General features: G+C 43.1%; 1 protein-coding gene across 2 annotated transcripts; it reads right to left on the reverse strand.

Moving 5' to 3' along the window:
- Positions 1–2032: 2032 nt before the first annotated feature.
- Positions 2033–7773, reverse strand: LOC120654409 (serine carboxypeptidase 3). Of its 2 annotated transcripts, none has more exons than XM_039931934.1 (9): positions 7356–7773; positions 6800–6968; positions 6051–6170; positions 5050–5193; positions 4801–4951; positions 4151–4239; positions 3807–4065; positions 2797–2930; positions 2033–2477 (listed from the first exon to the last, which is right to left on the reverse strand). In XM_039931934.1, the coding sequence occupies exons 1-9, from the start codon at positions 7658–7660 to the stop codon at positions 2349–2351; spliced, it is 1500 nt and encodes a 499-aa protein (XP_039787868.1). In that variant the 5' UTR covers positions 7661–7773; the 3' UTR covers positions 2033–2348. The 2 variants fall into 2 exon arrangements, with proteins under 2 accessions (XP_039787868.1, XP_039787867.1); XM_039931933.1 differs by having other exon boundaries at positions 4151–4251.
- Between the last annotated feature and the right edge of the window lie 15765 nt (positions 7774–23538).

The raw sequence follows: 23538 nt of genomic DNA on the forward strand, positions 1-23538 counted from the left end.
GGGGCTCTCTGTGGCCCAGTCTGCACGAGGCGGAATCTCTGGGGATTGCTGCTAGAGGACCCCGCTGCCGGTGCCTTTCTTTTCTTTTCTGCTTTATGAGCTAGGTGGGCTTCCTCCTGAACGATAGCCCCATTTACCAGTTCACTGAAGGTGTTGAACTTGAACATTGCCAGGCGATCCTGGAGCTTGCTGCTAAGCCACTGTCTGAAGCAAGCCTGCTTCTTCTCATCTGTGTCCATGTGGTACCCAGCATATTGAGAGAGTGTGTTGAAAGCTTGGGCATATTGTGTCACACTATTGTTGCCCTGCTTCAGAGCCAAGAACTTGGTGAGCTTCCTGCGGATAACCCCTATAGGAATATGGTGTGCTCTAAAAGCTTCCTTGAACTCATTCCAAGAAAACCGAGTCATCTAGCTCCCCGATCTCTGCCTCTTGAAATCTCCTCACAAAATGTCTGTTGGTATCGTCAAAAGAGTCATCTAGCTCAAAGGTAGTGCCCTCATTCTCCCTATTAAACAGCTTGTCGAAGTACTCTCGCCATCTGCCCTTGGTCTCGTCATTGTTCACTAGAAGTAGATCTGTCCCATCCTTGATGCATTTGATTTGGTTGATGTTCCGTGTCTTCCGCTCGCGGATCCTAGCCATCCTATAAATATCCTTCTCCCCTTCCTTTGTGCCTAGTCGTTGATACAGGTCATCATACGCCTTACCCTTTGCTAGACTCACAACTCGCTTTGCAGCCCTTTTCGCTAATTTATAGCCCTCGATGTTGGCTGCACTCTTGTCATGGTGGAGGCGCTTGAAACATTTCTTCTTCTCTTTAGTAGCCCTTTGCACCTCGTCATTCCACCACCAGGTGTCTTTCCCTTCCTGTTTGGCTCTCCTACTCACGCCAAGCACCTCTGAGGCCACCTTCCGGACACATGTCGCTATCTTTATCCACATGTCGTCAGCATCTTCTCCTTCTTCTCAAGGCCCCTCACCTATCATCCTCTCCTTAAACGTTTGCCGCTTCCCCTCTAAGTTTCCACCACTTCGTTCTCATAATCTTGGCACGTTTGTCCCGGTGAACACGTACCCGAAAAATGAAAGTCCGGCACCACAAGCTTGTGTTGAGGGACAACACACTCCCCAGGTATCACCCTACTATCTAAACAATCCCGTCTATCCTCCCTCCTAGTAAGGATAAAGTCGATCTGGCTCGAGTGTTGTCCACTACGAAAGGTCACAAGATGGGATTATCTCTTCCTAAAAAGGGTATTCGCTATCAATAAGTTGTAGACCAATGCGAAGTTCAAAATACTGCCGTTAATTTTTTTTAAAATACTGCCGTTGTTTCCTGCCCCCTACCACCTGGATCATGAGCCATCAACTCTCCCTTATGCTGCTGCAATTTTCGCCCTCTTCTTTGGTACGATAGCACATCTTCTATGGTTAGTTACTCTGAGATAGCAGCCAAGCTTATCTAGATCTTAGCTCTTCCACTGTATAAATCTGTGCACTGAAACAACCTCTTGCTGCTTGGCACACTTTTGAGTTAGCATGCCTGGTGACTTGTTTTTTTTTTAAAAAAAGAAGTCTTAAGTATGCAGGTGCAGACCTGATCCAGCTGTTGGGTGCTGACAGGGGCGTAGATAGGGGGGCGGGCAGGCCCTCCTATGGTCCCCAAATTTCCATCGAATATTTGAATTTTGATTAAATTTTTCTATAAATTAACATGGTTGGCCCCTTCTAATAATGAAAAAAACAAATTCCTGGCTCCGCCCCTGGGTGCTGACATTCTTACATCTCAAACCAATACCAAGCTGGAGATGCAGAGGGAATGCCAAATCCTTTTTGGTGCTCCTACACGATTCTCCTGTCACGCGCCACATTGTTTAGCCTTGTCTTCAACAACTCAAAGACCCCTTCAACACACTGCTACTACATCGCACGCCTAGCAGAATGGCGATCACGCAGTGACACCTCAAAAGCTTTTCATGTGAGTTCCAGTCAGTGAGCGTGCGGATCAGACAGCAAATCACCAAGAGGATTAGGACAGCAAATGCCAAGAGGCAGAAACCATTTTTTTATTATTTTTCTTTGGGATCAGAGCATGTATACATGAGCTGCTTTACAAGAGCAGAAGTCAGCAGAGAAGGCTTCCAACACTGTCCCCTTCGTGTACTGGGTTTCTCATCAGCAGCATACATGACTGGAACTGTAGTTACATTTCAGGCCAAAGTTATTATCAGGGGTATATTTCAGTTCACACCGTGGATAAAAATTAATGCAAACAAGAAGCTTCGGCGACACACTCCTTGGAATGACAACTCATGCTGCCTAGCAAGCAACTCTGTTCAGGCTAATCACATCACTGCCTTATAAACCATCGACTCGGGAAGCGATTCCTTCAGTTTTCCTTGGGTAAATCTCCTCAGCATTTCCAGAGAAGCTTTCGGCTGGTCCATTGGAACCATGTGGCCAGCATTGTGAACCTGCAATTGAATGGAAAAACGTATATACCTCGTGAGTTTGTTTTGCCTTGTTATGCTACCTATATTTGCTTTTCCTCCATGTTGATCCTTAGGTGCAAAAGAATTGTAAAGCATTAGACAGCCAGGTTCAGTGGTCCTTAGTATGCGGTTATGACAAGATTTTACTAGGTTATCTTGGCACATTTTGTAAAGTACACTTAGATTCCTAGATGATCCAGTCTTAATTTTGCCAACACGAAGTATGAAGTATCTCCTTTTGGGGAAAGAACCGAGTACTAAGAAACAAGGTAAAGTGAAAAGAATGAGATTAGATCACAACCTTGAGGAAGCTGAGTGGTCCGTGGCTCTTCAAAACTCCAGCTTCGGCACCATCTACTACAAATGATGACTCACTAGAGGATACAAAGTCTTTCTGGCCAGACCATTCCATTGAGTGTACCCACCTCGAGTTTCCTGCTTAAACAGAAAAATTCAGAGATTCATACTTGATATCTTAGCTGCAAAAACAGTAAACAATCTGGTGATGCACCTGTAAGACAGCAAACAATATATGATAATCTTAAGTAGGATAATTGTTATATCAATATTGATAAAGCCCCTCCACAACTGAAAGTTTTCAACTTGCAGTTGAATTGACACGCACTAACATTTTGTACCCTTTCCAAAGTGGAGATGTAGATCTGACGTAAACATGTCTTTTCGGTCTCATAAGACAGAACAACAAGACAAAAAAGGGTACATGTTGCCCCCCCCCCCCTAGTTCTTCAGAAAAGACTATTTAGCATCAAAATGTTTTGCATCTTTTTGCTTTTATGAACTGACAAGCGAACTAATTTGATATAATTGGTTTCCATTATTTGCAAATGTATTCTAGATGGTCCCTATTTATCTGCAGTAGTAATAACTTCTTCTTATGAACATATTAGCAATATTTTGATTCATCCATAAGAAGGCAGGCAGACAGAAAATAACTTGTCAGCTGGACTCAGTGTGCTTATTATGTCTTCGAATGTGAGGAGGGGGACACAGAGGTAATTGTTAAAAGTCATTTATGCAGCTGAAATAATACTGTGCTAACCAAATACTGACTGAAGTAATTACCAGATTTGATGGATGTCAGAGCTACAGTTATTTGAAATTTACTGCTTGTAGCCTAGTGATTGAGTCATTCTGTTTCGCATTAAATTAACATGGTCGACAAAAGATTGATCTATGTGCAGCCATGTCCACAGAGAAAGCGTTTCCATAATTATGATGCAACAATAGATAAAAGAGTGCAAAAAATAAATACATAGGTAAATTAAACTATGGAGCACGCTGTATCCTTACCGAGCCAATTGCATATAAGGTCATACTCCCCAGCATATATAAGGACATTGATCCCATCCTCTAGTAGAGCTGGGATACTGACTTCCAAATTCCGCATCCAGTCTGTGAGCATTGCTTCATAAACTGTAGTACTGCAAGAGACGAATTTAATGTCACCAACACCAAGTGCCTCTTTGACCGCTTTATCACCAAAGAACTTCTCCAAGTTTGAGAAGTCATAGCAAAGTTTGCCTTCACATTCCTTCCTAACATCATAGTACTGCAAAGGGGCCACTAATGTTAAGGTTTCTCCACCTTAGTGAGCTGCAACGGCAGGTTAATATAGAAGGGTATTGCTTACTTACATTCTTTGTCCCGACAAGTTTCATGATAGAGTTGAAAATATTATTGCAGACCATATAAGCTGCCATGCATGATGCTTTCCCATCGGTACCTGAATCATTAGCTTAGTATGGATAATCTTAATATGGAGTTACCTCAGGATGTGTCATTCCAATAAATATTTTAAGTACTACACTAATCCTCTTCTTCTAGATTCAGGAAAAGGTCACCATATGTTGAAATAAAAGATTTTCACATAACCAGAAAATAATGCCATTTCTTGATTTAATGATGATACTAAATGTTAGAGTATATTAGGCAACTCCGGATATGGTTAGTTTAGGATTGATTGTAATCCCGGGATAACCTTCCTTATCTCTAGGAGAGGCTACTTGCCCTCCAAGCCATGTACTCTATATATACCGCCCAAGGGGCTCAATGCAATACATCGACCACATTATACACATCCTATTTTCCTACATGGTATCACGAGTTAGGGTTTCGACCTAGGCTTCCGCTTCCGCAGCCGCCGCCACGCGCAGCCCCCGGGCCCAGACTACCGGAGTCGCTCCACCCCTTGCCAGCGCCAGACCACATTATACGCATCCTACTTTCCTACACTAAAGAGCAAAGTAGTGTGCAATGTTCTCAAATATTTCTGCGTAGCACTCACCACACATCTTAATTGCAAATTCACATGGTGGGATGAACCTGTTGATCCTTTCATAGTCAGATTTCTCAATAAGGTTCATTTCCAATGCATAATCTGTGTAGGCTTTGTATTGGATTTCTGGATCTGTGAGACCATTACCGATAGCAAAACCCTGGGTGAAAATTAGTTAAGAATTACATATGTTAACAAAAAGGGAACTGAGGATGAAAAAGGGTTGCAAAGTTGATGCAGAAAGGACAATGATCAAACCTTTAAGTTTATATGAATTCCCTCATTTGCTTTGTTTCCTTGGTGAACTCTGCTTGCAAATGCTGGAATGTAGTGCCCAGCATAAGATTCTCCAGTTATATAGAAGTCATTCTTTGCAAATTCCGGGTGCTTCTTAAAGAATACCTGAAATGGCAGTTCGGATTAATTAGCTAGAACCCATGACTGGCATGTTTTACTCAATTCAACTCGATACAATCAAGCCCAATATACGACTCTGCTACAGTGGAATCCCTGGTTCCAAGTTGAAAAACTATATGGTAGAGGGAGATTGCGATCAGGACCCCTAACAATATCTAAGAAGAAATATCTACATTACCAGGGCAAATATACATTTATACAATATATAGCAATAGCATTGATATCCAAAAACCCAGTCTTGCTAGTACTTAAGGGCACTGCTCCGCACAATGGACAAGTTGAAGATAATATAAGATTAGGCATACATATCCCTCTACCTGTTGGTGCCTTAGTAGTTATACCACTATGTATGATTTTTTTTAGTTTTTTCAAAACTAGCTCAATAGACTTCCAAATCTGACACATTTAGACAGGCACAAGCCGTTGTGTGGCCAAATCCTTGGTGATTGATGCAGCAGCCCATTTAGGCATCATGTGAAGGCCCATGGCATGCCCAAAAAGGGTCACATTTGGAAATCTCGTTTAAAGTTTATTATTAGTGAAAAAAGGTTTTATAAAATATTGCGTGCAATCAAAGCTGAACGTAACGGAAGTGAATAAAGGTTTTATAAAATATTGCGTGCAATCATTCTTTTCTGAAACAATTAGGACCAGAGTTCTGCATGTTATGCTCCCTTATGCCAAGTAACAGTATAGTTTCTGTTTCTATCCTCAAGTACTCTTCAAAAATAAACTGACCAAACTTCTGTAGTTCTTCTATGTTGTTATAACACATCACATGAACTTGTACAACAAAAGAAAGAAAGCACATCAGCTATAGAGAATCAACATAAAAGTAGGACCTGGAGAAAGTCATATAGGTCATTGCTGACACCAGTCTCATCATGACGAGTATCACGATCATCAGAGCTGTAGCTAAAGCCAGTTCCAGTAGGTTGATCAACAAATATGATATTTGAGATCTGCAGAAATCAAGTCATATCAAAATTGGAGGAGGCAAGTAACAATAGCTATACAATTGGCATATCTAGAAATTCAACATATGGTAGTAATATCAAAATCTGTTTTTTGGGGAATGGAGAAACATCCTCTGAATAGTCAAGCTGCAGTACCATAGTAAGCATATTTGCTGCTGCTGGTGTTTGCAACTACTAAGTAATACCACGAACCTATGAAAAGTTGGTGAATAAAGTGTTCGTCGACTCAGAATGGATAAAGATAGCAAACATGGTGATGTTGTTGTAATTGACTAACCGTTGCCTAAACTTAGTGAACATAGATAACAAATATGAACATTCTGATTTGTGGATAAGAAAGTACCCCCCCCCCAAAAAAAAATAGAGCCAGTGGCTTTAAAAGATACTTCGATGTTGACCTTGTTTCCACTAATAGCTTGACTATTGGTACTCTAGTCAACTTAGTATGAAAGGCTTGATAACATCATCATCAAATTTTAATAAAGCTTCCTATTTTGAATTAAAAAGAAAATCAAATCGGTCTGTCAAAACTGGAATTTGATACGTGACCAGGTTGATTTCCCCTGACGTGACAGGGATCATAAGAGAGGTATGATATCAATATCATTGCTTACCGTGTCCCAACCAAATTTGTTCCAAGCAAGCGACATGTTGTTTGCAATGGTGAAAGGCCCGTTCTCATAGAAGACGGCCAACTCACTGCTGCAGCCAGGCCCTCCCGTTAGCCAGATCACTACTGGGTCCTCCTTCTTGCCCCTCGATTCGAAGAAGAAGTAGAACATCCTGCAGCACCACCCAGGCACACAAGGCTTATTCTTTAACTACACGCAAAGCTACCACATAGAAAGGAACAAGGTTGTATCTTTCTGGTATTTCAGATGGTGAAATTGTTCTCCTCTGGAGAACTACCAAGCTTGGGACATTTAATTTCATAGGGCGAAAGCGAAATAGGCCATAGTTTCAGTTTCTTAGAACGCTACCTTTTTTCAATTAAAGGTTGAACCTTCAGTTGCCAAGAGCACAATTTGACTGTCTTTTCAAATTACGTTGGAGGTTTAAATTCATCAAGAAAACGGAGCAAATTCCCACCAAAAGGTCCAAGCTTTACTGCCCAAGAGCGCGTGATTCTACTAATCTCTCGGAGCAAACAGGCAGTGCGTCCTCGCTCACCTGGCGTCGTGCGTGTGTGGCAGGCGGAAGTAACCGGCGTGGTGGCCGAGGTCCTGGACCCCGTCGGGCGCGCCGGGCAGCCTCACCCGCCGCTCCAGGAGCTCCCCAGGCGCCACAGTGGGGCCATCGCCGGAGCCGACCGGCCCTGACTCCCTGGGCAGGAGGTTGAGCGCGCGGATGAGCCGCTCGGCCTGCGCCGCGGGGAAGCTGGCGTCGCGGGGCAGACGGAGGGCGTCTTCTCCGGCGGCCGCCACCGCGACGGCGGCGGCGAGGCAGAGGGAAACCAGGAGGCGGGAGGCCGCCATTGGAGCGGAGGACGAGGAGGAGCTTGCAGTTCGTGGGGGGATTGGAGCGGGGAGCGGTTTCTCCTCGAATTTATAGCTAGCGCGCGTTGGATCGAGTTGTCGTTTGAAACGGACCAGTGCTCTTCTTCTCGTCAGGTTTGGTGGTTTCAGAGTTCAGACTGGCTTCAGTACTACTACTACTAGCTTTGCTTGCAAGCAGAGACCAGAGAGATTCCTTTGAACCTTTCCTTTCCCTTACTACTAGTGTTTCTTTTTTATTTTTTGCATTGAAATATAATTCATCTTCTTGCGAAACTTTGATGTGCACCACCTACTACGATCATCGATTTTGAAGTTTGTACTACCGTATCATCGTCTCTCTCCTTTACCGGCGTGCTGAAAAACAGAAGGAACAAATTGAGATGTTTTTTTCTCAAATGCGCAGGAGAGCTGCGCATCATTATTATATTAAGAAGGAAAGAAAATTAATACATGCTGTCTTATTTGTACAAAATCCTCATGGTAACTGTCGAGTTATTCATGCGAGTGTTCCCTGCTGCCATCAGTTTCGCGGACATCAGGCAGGAACAATGCACTGGTCATGAGGTTACAGAAAGAGCTTTGAAGCAGCTTCCAGCAGCAGCAAGCAGCATGGTCGGTGTTTCTCCCCTGCTCTCCGATCAGTTATAACTGATTCTCAGTTATAACTGAAATCGCGGCACCGTGTCCGTTGAGGTAAGCCCGCCCATAACGGTGGTGGTTAAACGCAACTGAATCTTCCTCGGCTATTGGAGTCATGCATTCTTGTCGTGAATCTGTTGTTCTTGTGCAGCTTAGCAGCTTGACTGAATGTGCTGGCTGCTGTAACTGTCAGCTGTCAGCTTGGCCATGCCTTGTTGGGCTCCGGCCTTTGGCTAGCACGAGCTTGGGCAGGCAACCCTGATCGATCCGAAAATCTCGCGTGGCCATGACAATATGACATCTTGTTGGTGAGCTCGATCAGGTTAGCTTGGAAGGCTGGCCTAGAAGGTGAGTTGATGTGATGCCTCACTACACACTAATGGATGGATAGGGTAGATGTGTTTGCCAAGATTAGTGATGGATAGCGTTAGCGTGTGACTGACACTGACTGAATCGCGTAACGCAAGTACGCAGAATAAAGCAAGCGCGTAAGCGATGGACAATGGATCATGCATTGATTCCGTCACGCAAGCGCAAGCGCAAGGGCAAGGGCAAGGGCAAGGGCAATAGCTCGTGATCGATCGCCGGCATCCGCATGTTGTTGGTCCCTGAAGCCTGGACATGCAGCATGTTGCTTGCACGCAGCAGGGATCAATCGGTTCGTCGATCTATTCCTATGGACAGAAAAACCTGCAGCAAGCAATGCAAGCTGCTTATTCCCATGATCAGCTGTTAATTAAGCGGCGATCCGAACAAGACTTTCCGTGAAGAACATGAGATCGAAGTTAAAGAGAGTTTCCCAGTCGCGTGCCAGATGGTATCTCATCTCACGCAATTGGCACACCGTCTTCACCTCGCCAGTTGCCAGCTCGTAGCAGTATACAGTCTCACCTTGCCACAAGATGATCCCGTTTTTGCTAGCAGGAGGAAGCGCTATGGTGTGGCAAAGACATTCGAAGCCACTCCCACATCGTGCACAGGCCCTCGTCTGCTATTGGAAGTACCCATATGTTCAGTACTGTCTGACTGCTGTTACATGCCGTCAGGCACAGATCCCGGCCGTGCAGCACGTCCAGGAAGAAATCGTCTTCAGGGTTGCGATCATCTGGCAGCCCGGCGACGTCGAACTCCTCGTCGTCGAGGCTGAGGAGGAGGATGCCGCACAGCTCTTGCTCCAGGTGGGGGTCGGCGAGGCGCCAGAACATGAACCCGCCGACGGCCGGCCAGGGCGGTCTGCACTCTCCTCGCAGGGTACGGGGGATCTTTGGCAATCTCCCTCCAACCGCCGACGACGGTGAACACCTCCATCCCCATGTCGATCCCCACTCCCGTGTCGGGATCCAGTGACCGGTAGAAGGCCCGGACCACCTTGTAGTTGCCGGTGCGCGGGTCTAGGGCCAGACCTGCGCAATAGCACTTGTATCTTCCACGTTCTCGGAGATTGTTGCGGTGACTATCCGGCAGCGCGATGGCGTCCTGGTGGCTGGGTTGAAGAGGTAGAGCCCGGTGTTGGTGGAAGCAAACACCAGGCCATCACAGTGCGTGAAGTAGCGCAGGAAGTTGAAGTGGTGAAAGAAGTTTTCCTTGGCGTCCAGGAATGTCACCTGCGGATTACTATTGGGAGAGGTGCCATGTTGCAGCTGCCATTGGTAGCTTTCAGTTTAGGGTGTTTCTCATAGATTTTTTCCAATTTCTCCTTTTTACATTTTGTTTTCAATCTCCAGACCAAGTGAAAAGACCAAAATATCTCTATCTTCTCTCTTCATGGGAACACCGTGCTGCTGCTCGGCCGTCGGGGGGGGGGCCTCCCGCGGCACCGGCGAGCACGGGGAGAACAGTGGCAGGTGACCGGCAGCTGGGGCGCGGCGCGCGGCCGGTCCTGCTGCTCCGGGCAAGGGCTGCCACCTCACCTCTTAAACCGATAAGTAAATCTAGAGTTTTGATAACAACAAGTAACCGGACTAGGATTAGAACTTTTAGTACGCTTTTACTTCTAAGAAATCTCAGTTCTACAAACTGGAACGACCACCTCGAGAAGGACTCCAGGTGCCCACGGCAGGCACAAGTACTGCCCTGTTTAAATTACACAAAATAGTCACTTTGGTCCTTCAACTTTGTTTTAAGGGTCAAGTTGGTCTCTCAACTTTCAAAAAGACTAATTTAGTCCCTTAACTTTTTTTAGGTTAAATTTGTCTTTATACTGATGTAATGCTCTGTAATACTATGAGACTAATGCTTAAAAGTCACCTTTATCCTTGGCTATTTTCTCTCCTTCATAATTTGTATGTTTAGCAGTGGTGCAACAAGTTAATCAAATATGTGCATGATATTCTTATATGATATAAACTAAAATAAATATGAAATGACGTTCTAACAAATACGAGAGACATCAAACCAGCGAACAAAATAATAGATCTATTGTGACTAGGGATGTAAACGGATCGGATACGGACGGATATTACTAATATCGTATTTGTTTTCGTATTTTTGTTCGAATATAGAGTTGAATACGGATAGTGCTAGTTTTTGCCAGATAAGATTGCAATGGGGTCGACATCATAAAAAGGTAACTTTTGAGTATTCGAATACAGATCGGTTACGGATATTGAATACTCGGAATCGGATACGAACGGATAAAAACCCTTCCAGACCGGATCGAATTCGAATACAGTCGAAAAATATCCGTACCATTTACATCCCTAATTGTGACCTATTATTGATTAATTACAACTATACAGTAATGGAAAATTGAGTGTGAAGAGGAGCTAAGGATAAAAATGACTTTTCGCATCTATCTCATGGTATTATGGAGCATCACAATAGTATAATAGTATAGGGACAAATTTGATTTAAAAATAAAAGTTGAGAGATCAAATTGGTCTTTTTAAAAATTGAGGGACCAACTTCACCCTTAAAGTAAAATTGAAGGATCAAAGTGACTATTTTGTCTTTAATTACGTTGCCAGTTTGCCACCCATCCATCATTGGTGGTTAACTCGACACGACAAATACATGGAGGCCCTGCTATTCTAATGGGCTGGACCCACCAACCTAACCCACAACATGACGTCGATTTTTCTGACAATTTCAAAATATAAGAAATAAAGGAAACATGAGGTCGATTTTTATGCCGCAATGAAAGGACCGGTAATGCGCTATAACCTAAAAGGGGAGGGGGTGAATTAGGCAACTCAAAATTTAGACCTATGACTCCAACTAGTTTGCACAAAATTAAACTAAAACAACTATTTAGATATGCAACTGTGGTTGTTCTAGTGTGAAACCCCTATTCCAAAAGAGTTTAGCAACCTATAGTCTTTCCTATCAAGAAATTACTCTATGAAAGTAAAGGCATACAAATTACTAGTATGAAATGCGGAAGGTTAAAGAGCAGGATAGGAGATAGCAAACTCTTAACGCGGGTGTTTATCCCGTGGTTCGGTTAGCCACAAAGGCACACCTACATCCACGTTGTTGTAGCACTCACTAAGAGTATTTCTACTCAGCCACTAAGTCTCTTCCGTGAACACAATCACGGTCACCTTGGCCCCGGGTTCCACTAAGGAGCTTCTCCACAAAGGATGGGGTTTCCACGTCCCCCGCACAAAGATGTCGTCGCCGCTACACACCAAGTCGGAGGGTCGATGATGTTGCCGGCGAGCCTTCAAAGCTCCAAGGTGCCGGCGCACCGAAATCTTCTTTTGGTTCAGTTAAGAACCACAGCACAAAGGCTCTAGGCCTTGCAAACTCACTTACTAAGAGATATTCTTTACACAACACTCTCAAAGTGTGCTAAGGGTTAAGAATATGATCACTATGCTCTTGTATGGCTTGGATGTGTTCTTGAGTATGTGTGGGAAGTCTAGCAACTCGAGCAAGTTTCAAATGGCCGGGGTGAGGCGTATATATAGGCCACCAAGTCTTGTAGCCGTTGCTCCAACGGTCAGCAGAAAATCTGTGTATCATCGGATGAACCGATGCCTCTGGCTAGGGTAGCGTCGGTTCATCCGGTCACTCATAACCCGAAGTAGCCATTGAACTCCTGGCAGCTGACGTCATTACACCGATGCTTCACCGGTTCAACCGGTGCTGAAGACTTGGCTCTTGCGCGACTTGCATCGTCTCTGGAACACAGTACGTCCAATGCACCGATGCCTCTCTTGACACCATCGGTTTATCCGGTGCTTCACTTGATGTCCAGAGCCGCACAGACTTGTGCCAATTGCCAGGCCGTCGGATCATCCGATAACCATCGGATGCACCGATGCCTATAGCATCGATTCTTCCGGTGCTACTGAAGTATCTCTGTCTTGATTTCTTTGACTTGGATTTCTTCACGGTCTCTTCAATTCTTGTCCTTTGGTACCAATCGGTTAGCGGAACCACCGTAGGGGCGGCCCTTCGGGCCTAACTACGCCTATCTTCTCTTTGTCATCACTTGAACCTAAAAACCTGAGAATTGTCATCTTAATAATCATCATTTGTTTGTTTTGCATCTCCTAGTGTTATATATGGTGGGTTGCCTGTGCCATGACTCTAACCCATGAGCAACCTACATGGTTTGATAAGTGTGTAGAAAGCTACACAAGATTACCTTTCATGGTACACGGACTTCATGAGGTATGTATTTCATATGTGTACCATGAACATAAGCTATAGGGTAAACTTCCCAATTATGTCAAAATCAATGTGCATACATTTGCTTAGTGATTCAAACACTAAATGCACACATTTAGGGGAGTTCACTTTATAGCTTGTGATTTTGAGACTAATGTGTTTGCTAGTATATCTTTTGTAGTCTCACGTGGAGTTAACACTCTAAGAGAATGTTATTCACAATCAATGTGAACAAACAACTCTATAAGAGTGATTAGATAATTTGTGCCTTCATGCATATTGAGCCATGCTTTATTGAACTTAAATACTCATATCTAAGTTCATAGGCTATGTGCTCATACAATTGCTTAACCTTGGTGTACCAAGTACTCTTCTTTCAAAGACTTTCAATTGGTTGCAAGTCACTTTCAATTTGGTACACGCAAGGTAAACTAAGTTGTTCCCCCCGAAGGTATGCTAAGTTCTAAACTTATTCAATTGGTACAATTGTGAATTTCTTATCATTTTTAGAGCTATCTCCGTGCATGATATGATCTAAGCTTTCTAGCTATAACATCCAGTTGTGCACTTGATTTTCACATTATCATTTTGTGCACATACTTATGGAAAGCTTAGCTCATGTTATGCTAGTTTCGTGATTTTGTGATCCACCATAGTAAATTCTCAATTGGTATCTTCATTGATATCATACAATTAGATCATGAGTCATGGAACTAACTCCCTAGGCTATTAATCTTCTTTTGAGCTATATTGTTTTGCAAGACCTTTTAAGTGATTTGATTCGAAAGGGAGAGAAATGTGGATCAAAGAAAGATATTTTCTCAAGGAGAAGAAGCATGTCCCAAAGGGGGAGAAATACCTAAGTGAATCAAGTCATGAGGGAGAATCAAAGGGGGAATCATGGTTTTAGAGGGAGGTCAAGCCATCATTGGATGGTGGTAAGCATCCAAGTGACGGGGAATTTGGAGTCTTGACAAGATTTGGGATGCATGAGTAGGGATGCATCATGCAAAGTTGAATTAAAGCCAAGTTGTGAATTAAAGATTAGTGACCCAAATTCCCCTCCCCTACATATGAGGTAATGAGCAAGGTAAAAAGATGATCTCAATTCATTTGATATCCTTCATGCATCATTGTAGTTCAATGCCTCTCTAGGAATGCATGATCTTATCTTTACATTTGGTTTCTTTTATTTATGCCTTCCTAGAAATTTTCATATGGTAGGTTGTTTTAGTACTAACCTCTCATCTAGTGCAACCTACATGGGCGAAAACCGTTGCTTCTCCATGACACATATTGTCGAAAGAAAATACCAAAGTCTACAATTGGTATCAATCCTATTTTTTGGTATTCATTTGGTGTCATGTTTTTCAAGTTGTAGAGTTTGATCCCCACTATGTGAAATACAAGTGCATACATTTGGTTAAGTGATTCAAACACTATTGCACACATTTAGGGGGAGCTAACTCTATAGCTTGTGTTTTTGTGACTAACATGCTTTCAAAGTGATATTTGTTGTAGTCACACTCCCTTAGTCCATATGGTAATACACTCAATCCTTCGATATCAAGATGATGCACATTGCAATTAATCTTATAATTGGTATCAATTGATCAAGAAAGATTGGACAAGAGAAGAAGACCAAGCCATAACTCCCAAAGGTTAAAGAGGTAAATGATATAGGGAGACATGGCTAGGTAAAACACCTCTCATGGCATATGTCGTTAATAGCATATCTTGCAATTTGATATCTCTCATACTCGCGGTAAAAATGCTTTTGATATCAATTGTTTGCTTATGGTGCCATGATTAGCAAGTTATAAAATTAAATCTCCATTATGTGAATTACAAGTGCATACATTTGTTTAAAGTGATTCAAACACTAATGCACACATTTAGGGGGAGCTAACTCTATAACTTATCTTTGTGTGACTAATATGCTTTACAAGTACTATTTGTTGTAGTCACCTAGAGCTATCTCCATGAGTTCAATTTCTTTTGAACACTACCCCTACAAGTCACAATTGGCATCACAATTGGTGTCAAGATAGGAGGTGCCACAAGCTTTGAAAAAAGGGGAGCTTGTTCAAACAAAGGGAGATATGCCGAATTTAGTTGGTATAACACTCTATCACTAGTGAATTTCTTTTGCTACTAATGTTCCTTGTTGCTAGTGGTTATGGAGCTTTTAGGTGTTTGATGACAAATGGGGAGAAATATACCCTAAAAGCAAGCAAATGATGCCATTAGCAAGGGGGGAAATGGAAAATGCAATGCAAAAGGATGTATGGTGATAGGGGGAGGTACTTAGTCAATGTGGGGGAGAAATGCAATTTGATGATCCCATGGACTAATGTACAAAATTTTTCATTGCTCATATGGTTCAAACCTCACACAAGCCATTGTTCTATAATTTTTTCTACAATTGGTATCAAGGGCTTTTAAAATGAGCATTGAAATGTCATCCAAGCAAGCTAAGTAGTTTCTAACTTTTCAAATTGGTATCAATTTCATATTCTTGCAATTCATCTTGCTTGCTTTGGTTGTGTTGTCATCAATCACCAAAAAGGGGGAGATTGTAGCGAAAATAGCCTCTCATGCCATATTTCAATATAATGTTTTGGCGATTGATGACACACACAACACTTGGACTAATGTGATTGTTAATATGACCATTCTCAGGCTTTTAGGTTCAAGTGATGACAAAGAGAAGATAGGCGTAGCTAGGCCCGAAACTATACATGCATAAGATAAACCTAACACGTTCTATACATGCTAGTTAAGACTAAGGTTTATCTTTACTATTCTCTACTTACCCCAAAATACTTGCAACCTATAGCCAATCCTTCGGTCCAAAGGACAAGAATCGAAGAGACCGTGAAGAAATTCAATACATCGGTTGAACCGATGATAAGGAAAAGACACACGCTGGTGTAATTGTCCAGAAGCTGGAAACTGAAGATACACTCACCGGTTAAACCGACGTTGAAGAAAATGCATACGTCGGTTCATTGCCAGATGAAGGTCAGGAAAAATACATACACTGGTTGATCCGATGTATCACCGGTCAAACACATCGGTGCAGTTGTTCAGAAGGATGTTTTTCCATGGAAGGTGAAGAAGTTACACTCATCGGTTGAACCGACGTTTATATTACATTCACCGGTTGATTAACGTCGGTCGATTGAGGTAGCCGTTGAAGTATAACGGCTAGTTGGAAAATGCACTCACCGGTTAAACCGGTGATGACAAAAATGGGAGCGTCAGTTTAACCGGCGTTAAGGGTTTTTGTCAGCCTTTTTCCAACGGCTAGTTTGGGGTGTGTGGGCTATATATATGCCACCCCACGACTCATTTGTGAGTGCTGGAGACCAAGGAAGTATACAAGAGCCAAAGATCATCTCCAACCACCATAGAGCTTCATTATACATCATATAGGCTTAAGCACACTTGTGAAAGTGCTTAGTGCTTGTTTAGGCTTAGTTCTTGAGAGAACTAACTTGAGTGAAAGCCTTGCTGCGACAAGCATCTTGTGATCCGTCGTGTGACCCTCCGACTTGGTGTGGAGAGGCAACGACACTTTGTGCGGGGGAAGAGGAGACCCCCTCCTTGATGGAGAAGCTCCGTAGTGGATTTCGGCCGGGTGACCGAGAGAGACGGTGGCGGTGCACGAGACTTAGTGTCTTGTAGGCACTTGCCTTTGCTTGCCGGCATCGCCTTGGTGGCGTAGTGCAAGACGTGATCGGAAGAGCCTCGGTGTCCCGTGGACGTAGGCGTTTGTGCCGAACCACATTACATGACCGTGTCTACTCGGGAGTTTGCATCCCTCTTGCACTTATCTCTTTACTTACCATATTACGTTTCCGCATTTACTTTATCTTGCGTACCTTTACTTTCCTAGATAGTTTGTTTAGGATTGGCTATAGGTTGCAAGTATTTTGGGGTAAGTAGAGAATAGTGAAGATAAACCTTAGTCTTAACTAGCATGTATATGACGTGTTTGGTTTATCTTATGCAAGTAGTTTGAGCCCTAAGTTAAAAAGCGATTAGCGACCCTATTCACCCCCTCCCCCTATAGGGTCGGACACCCCGGTGATCCTTACACGCCGGCTCTTCCCTTCGCCTTTCCAGCTCGAGTTCCCGAGAAGGTTGATTCCCTTTCTGTAAATCTGTGTTTCCAGAACCTAAAAAATTCAGGGTCATTGATCCAGTAAAGCAAGGGAAGAGGGAAGCTCCTTGCAGCGACGCAGCTCCGGACAGGGGGAGGATAGGAGCAAGCTCGTGGTGGTGGGGATGAAGAGATTGATGGTGGCGGGGACGGAGAGCTCATGGTGGCGGCTACGGTGATATCTACCACCAGTGAGAATGACGGCCGAGCAGCGGAGACGATCCTGATAGAGGCTTGGTGGAGTGGCTCGACGGGGGATCTCGGCAGCGGCGGTGGCTCAGCGGGTGATCGAGCTCTCAACCCTAGCTCCTGGATGAACTCGTGTTTGTTTGGGTTTCTCTTTTGGATTGGATCGATGCCTTCAGCTTAGCAAGTGGTGGGAGCTTAACAAGTATTTGATATCTTAGGATCTTATATGCATATATGTCATACATTAGTAAGGTCTTCCTCTGAAACATGTTTTCTATTTTAACCAGTGATTTTACGAAAACACCTTCAAAAGAATTAACTATTATGGTGTTGTGCAGTTTTGCCTTGTAAGCAACCAGATTTTTAAGCGTTTTAGTGAGAACGCCTACATAAAGGCGTTTTGGGAAAATGCCTTCAAATATAAGCTAGTAAGATGTTTCTCCAAAATGCCATTAGCAAAACACTTCCTAATCCCTACCGTGCTGTAATAGAGGTGGAGGCAAACGGTGTAAAATCCTCTCGCTTACCAGGTACACACGGGCTCGGGTAAGCGTGAAAGCGAATTTCAGTGATTACCACTTACCAGGGAGGCGGCGGCCCAAACAATCAAAATTAATTAAAATATTTGGGTAGTTTTTTTTCTTCTTCCATCTAGCATCAGCTTATAGTTGTATCCAAACTGGGTTAGATCTTTCTTTTTTTTTCTCAAGGAGACACGGACTCCCTAGCAATTTGAGCTGCATCGTATTTAATCGCTATTAGCAGGTTTCCATTTCCTATCAAAATCGTCAATGAAACACACGCAGTTGGATGCCCAAGTACACCGTATAAAATTGTAGAGCTCACGCTATCACAAGTTCCAGCAACTTTGACGATTGACATACTCCAAGAAAAAACATTAGACATATAGAAGACGTGCTTGGTCAGCAGCAGCAGCCTGCGCTGATTCTGTGAAATGAACTAAAAGGCTGCGCGTAAAAAAAGTAAGGAGGTACTCCTGATTATGTAAAGTACATCCTTATTTTAGAGTTTATGCTAGAGAATCAAAGAGAATCATTTTCAGCCATAGCGTAACTTCTCTTAGAGAATTAGCTCCCAAAAGGATTAGAATTAGATGTAGCTCTACCAAATATAGACTCAAAATCTGATACAACTCTATCAAACCGATCCTCAAATAATATGCAGTAATAATCATCGTTACTTTCGTACCGATGGACAAGATCATCGTTGGCCGCCACTGATGGATCTCTCATCCTTTGACGTGTTGGTCAGATACTACTCTGATCGATCACTGATAGCTGCTGATGATTTTATTGTTGTTATTGTAGCCTGACCATGAAGGTGTCTGCTGAGACCATGGCTCCTCTAAATTATCCATGTTACATGGATGTAGCAGTTTGCAATATGCAGCACAATTCTTATGTTCAAATAGGCACTATTCTTTGTTTGGTTGAGCAAGAGAAGCAATGCAAAGCTAATGAAATCACATGGAAGAGGAGCAATCCAAGTGATTTACGACCAAATCAGGGAGCTCATGAATTATGCAAGATTTTATTTCCATGCCACTCACAATGCAAATATAGCCTAGGTCCAAGAATAGAAGGAAAGAAGCATGCGGTTTAGTCCGTGTTCGAGTATGTTCCAGGCAGACATGATCCGAGTAAACGGAATTTAACTCCCTCGTCCAGAAGTCTCTTGGGATGTATGAGTACTCGTTAGAAAGCTTATTCCAGTAGCTTTCCAGCGGAACCATAACTCCCTTGTCCAAAGGCATCTTGGGATGTACGAGTACTCGTTGGAAAGCTTATTCCAGTAGCTTTCCAACAGAATCATAACTCCCTCATCCGGAGGCCTCTTGGGATGTACGAGTACTCATTGGAAAGCTTATTTCAGTAGGTTTCCAACGGATCCAACCTCATATTCAATTTCAACCTGCGCTGCTCGCAATCATCCAAACAATATGATGGTTTCATCTAGGCCAAACCAGTTCGTATTTAGGCCCATTTAGAGTGAGTTGTGACCGGTCTGCACTACTAGAAAACAGGCCAAAGGTCCTGGCCAAAGGTACCAGCTGCTGTTGCAACCGGTACTAATGCCACGCATCAGTACCGGCTGCAAAAGACGCATCAGTACCGGTTGCAAAAGCAGCTGGTACCTTTGGCCAGCGGCGATCAAAGGTAAGGGGTTTGGTACCGGGTTAAAGCATCACCCGGTACCAAAACCCCAATATAGGCACCGGTTAGTGCCACCAACCGGTACCAAAAGAACAAGGAGGAATAGGTACCGGTTGGTGGAACCAACCGGTGCCTAAAGGGTGGACAATGGCACCGGGTTTTGCCATGGCCCGGTGCCACCACGTGCCCACAACAAAGGCACCGGTTGGTAACATCAACCGGTGCCTATGCCTTTTGTTTGGCACCGGTTGTTGAGCACCAACCGGTGCCTTTGAGCCACGCCTATAAATACCCCAACCCCTCCTTCCCCCAAGCTGCCTTGAACTCACTGTTCATGGCAGCTGAGTGAGGGGAGGGGAGGCGAATTTTTGTTTTTTTCTTCAAAAAAGGTTAGTTATTTTTCTCCATAACTTAGCAATTGGTTTTTAGAAGCAGTTATCATTTAATTTATTTGATAAGTGAATAGTATCTATTTATTATAGTTATATGCATTATCAATTATATATTTGAATTCAAATTTATTATAGTATGAATGAACTATTTGTACACTACAATGATGTATATAAATGTATTGTGGACCTAGATGAGTCGGCAATGGATGTACATGGCCGATCGGCGTTCAAAGGAGTTCATTGATGGCGTGCATGAATTCATAGAAGCGGCCGAGAAACACAAGTATGGCGGTTTCGTTTATTGTCCATGCAAATTCTGTAAGAATGAGAAGGATTACTCATCATCAAGAACCATCCATAGTCACTTGTTCAATAGTGGTTTCATGCCGAACTACTATGTTTGGACCAAGCATGGCGAAAGAGGAATTGTGCTGGATAATAATGTAGAAGAAGAGGACAGGATTCCTGACTTTGCAGCCAATTATAATTCCTTTTTCAACGACACTGCAATGGGTGAGCCTGAAGAAAATACTGAAGGATATGTTGTAGAAGATGATCTTGGTCAGATGCTGCTGCGAAGCTGAGGAAGGTTGCGAAACAGAAAAGGAATCGAGAGATCTGAAGCGTATGTTGGAGGACTACAGAACATTGTTGTACCCTGATTGCAAACAAGACCAAAAGAAGTTGGGTACCACATTGGAATTGTTGCAATGGAAGGCATCAAATGGTTTGTCTGACAAGGGATTCGAGGAGTTGCTGAAACTTATAAAAAACTTACTCCCTGAGGGTAACACCTTGCCGGAGACAACATACGAGGCAGAAAAAAGTTATTTGTCCTTTAGGATTAGAGGCACAGAAGATACATGCTTGTCCTAATGACTGCATCCTATATCGAGGTGAGTATGAAAATTTGGATTCATGCCCTGTATGCAACGCATGCCGGTATAAGATCCCTCGAGATGATCCAGGCGACGTTGAGGGGATGCGTGTCAAGAATAGGGTGCCTGCCAAGGTGATGTGGTATTTTCCTCTAATACCACGTCTGAAACGTTTGTTCATGAACAAAACAAATGCTAAATTGATGCGATGGCCCAAAGAAGAACGTAAGCAAGATAATATGTTGAGACACCCCGCTGATGGGTCGCAGTGGAGAAAAGTGGACAGAACATTCCCAACATTTGCAAATGAAGCGAGGAATATAAGGTTCGGCTTAAGTACGGATGGCATGAATCCTTTCGGTGAGCAGAGCAGTGGTCATAGTACCTGGCTTGTGACACTCTGTATATACAACCTTCCTCCCTGGTTGTGTATGAAGCGGAAATTCATTATGATGCCGGTGCTTATCCCCGGCCCGAAGCAACCCGGTAACGATATAGATGTGTATCTGAAACCACTGATTGAGAATCTTCTATTGTTGTGGAAAGATGAGGGTGTTCATATGTGGGATGCACACGCAGAGGATCATTTTAACCTGCGTGCATTGCTTTTCGTAACCACCAACGATTGGCCAGCACTAAGTAACCTCTCCGGACAATCCAATAAGGGTTATAGGGCATGCACCCATTGTTTAGAAGAAACCGACAGCATGTACTTCAAGCACTATAGAAAGATCGTGTATATGGGTCATCATCGATTTCTTCCGATCAAGCCCCCATTAAGGAGGAGGCATGCTCACTACAATGGAAAGGCAGATCATCGTACCAAGCCTAGGCACCGTTGTGAGAAAATGGTGTTTGAAATGGTCAAATATATAAAAGTAGTATTCGGAAAAGGACCAAACAGCAAATCAGTGCAGAGTGATGACGGACGTGCACCTATGTGGAAGAAGAAGAGTATTTTTTGGGAGTTACCTTATTGGGAAGTCTTAGACGTCCGCCACGCAATTGATGTGATGCACCTAATAAAAAAAATTGTGTGAACCTTCTAGGTTTCCTTGGTGTCTACGGTAAGGCAAATGATACATTGGAAGCACGGCAAGATCTTCAACGTATGAAACAACGGGCCACCCTACATTCAGAAAAAAGGGATAAAGGACGTCATTATCTAGGTCCTGCATGCTACACTCTTAGTAAGGAAGAGAAGCAAAGTATGTTCGACTGTTTGAACAGTATCAATGTCCCATCAGGCTACTCTTCGAATATAAAGAGGCTACTGAACTTGAAAGAGAAGAAATTCGCACACGTAAAGTCCCATGACTGTCATGTGTTGATGACGCAATTGATTCCAATTGCACTTAGAGGTATTCTACCAGCTAATGTTCGAGCAACAATCATAAAGCTATGCGCATTTCTCAACACAATTTCTCAGAAGGCAATCGATCCATCGAGTTTAAGCAGGCTACAAGAGGATGTTGTCCAAAGTTTAGTCAGTCTTGAAATGATATTTCCTCCATCATTCTTCAATATTAAAGACGAAGGGAAAATGTTTGGAGTCAAGTATCGTGACCATGATTTCTTCCGCGGGGAGGACGACTTCTGGGTGTACTTCCAAAATTTATATCACATTTATCCATCGACAAGCCCTCGACGCCTCTATCATCACCATTTGGGTTTTGTAAGTATCACTTACCTCTACATTAATACTTTTAGTTAACAAGAACATAATTATATGTGTGCATTATAAAATTTCTATTGCATTGTTTAGACAGGACATCCAAAGAAGCCGAAAACATGAATGGCACCATCAGATCGGCTTCATGTCTCCTTTGCTAGTCAACCAGAAATTGATCAACGAAAGTTACAAGGAAACGTGCCAAAACAAGTACGATGCGTTGACTAGGCAAAATTACAAATCCTATATATTCATACCATACAACTTTGGGTAAGCCTTGGTCGACTCAATCCTCTGTTATATTACTAAATAAATACTAAGTTGTCTAATACATTTATGTATATATCCTATCTATATCTGCAGTTATCATTGGATTTTACTCATACTTTCCGTAGAGACCGGTAATCTTATAGTCTTTGACTCAATGAGAAATCCAAAGTCCGCAATCCAACATATCGTAGACCCCTTGAACAGGTAAGTTCAGTTTGCACAATCAAATCCTTTTTCTGTTAATAACAATTCCTGAATATCAAACTTAACTTTGAGCGCAGGGTTTGGAAAAAATTTGTGAAAAATAACAAAGGACGTGGTCAATGGAGGCCCGAACTGAACGTTAACATGGATTATCCGGTATGTTCATTCATAAAGATTTGTCTAGTTAAGTATATAATCCCAAATTGTTCTAAATTGAGTAATTTATTTGTTTCTCCTTAAGTGTGCGAGACAACAACAAGGAACTGATTGGTGCGGGTACTACGTATGCGACTACTTGCACATCATGACTCCATGCGGGAAGACTACTGATGAAGAAACGAGAGTACGTCCAAACCGTTCACTAGTATATTTTCATAATTGTACTAACGCACATAATGTTAATGCTTTTTTCCTAAATGATAGATGTCTCAAATGGGGGATGAATGTTACTCTACTGATCGGATCAACGCCGTGTGCGAGCAGCTCGCCGGATTCATTTTGAACGAGATCTTGGATCCTAGAGGCGAGTTCTACCACGACGGTCACATCTATAGAGGACTTCCATCGACATCCTGAGGGGACTAGTAGTTGGACGGCCAACATGACTTGTAGATTTGTAAATATTTTTAAACATTATGCCTTGATGTTTGTAAA

The sequence above is a fragment of the Panicum virgatum genome, chromosome 1N, assembly GCF_016808335.1.
Source record: "Panicum virgatum strain AP13 chromosome 1N, P.virgatum_v5, whole genome shotgun sequence".
Taxonomy (NCBI): domain Eukaryota; kingdom Viridiplantae; phylum Streptophyta; class Magnoliopsida; order Poales; family Poaceae; genus Panicum; species Panicum virgatum.

Coding starts and splice junctions, on each gene's coding strand:
- LOC120654409 (XM_039931933.1), bottom strand. CDS start 7,660: ATGGCGGCCTCCCGCCTCCTGGTTTCCCTCTGCCTCGCCGCCGCCGTC. Junction 6,969..7,355: donor CCACACACGCACGACGCCAG/GTGAGCGAGGAC, acceptor GTGGTGCTGCAG/GATGTTCTACTTCTTCTTCG. Junction 2,478..2,796: donor GACCACTCAGCTTCCTCAAG/GTTGTGATCTAA, acceptor ATTCAATTGCAG/GTTCACAATGCTGGCCACAT.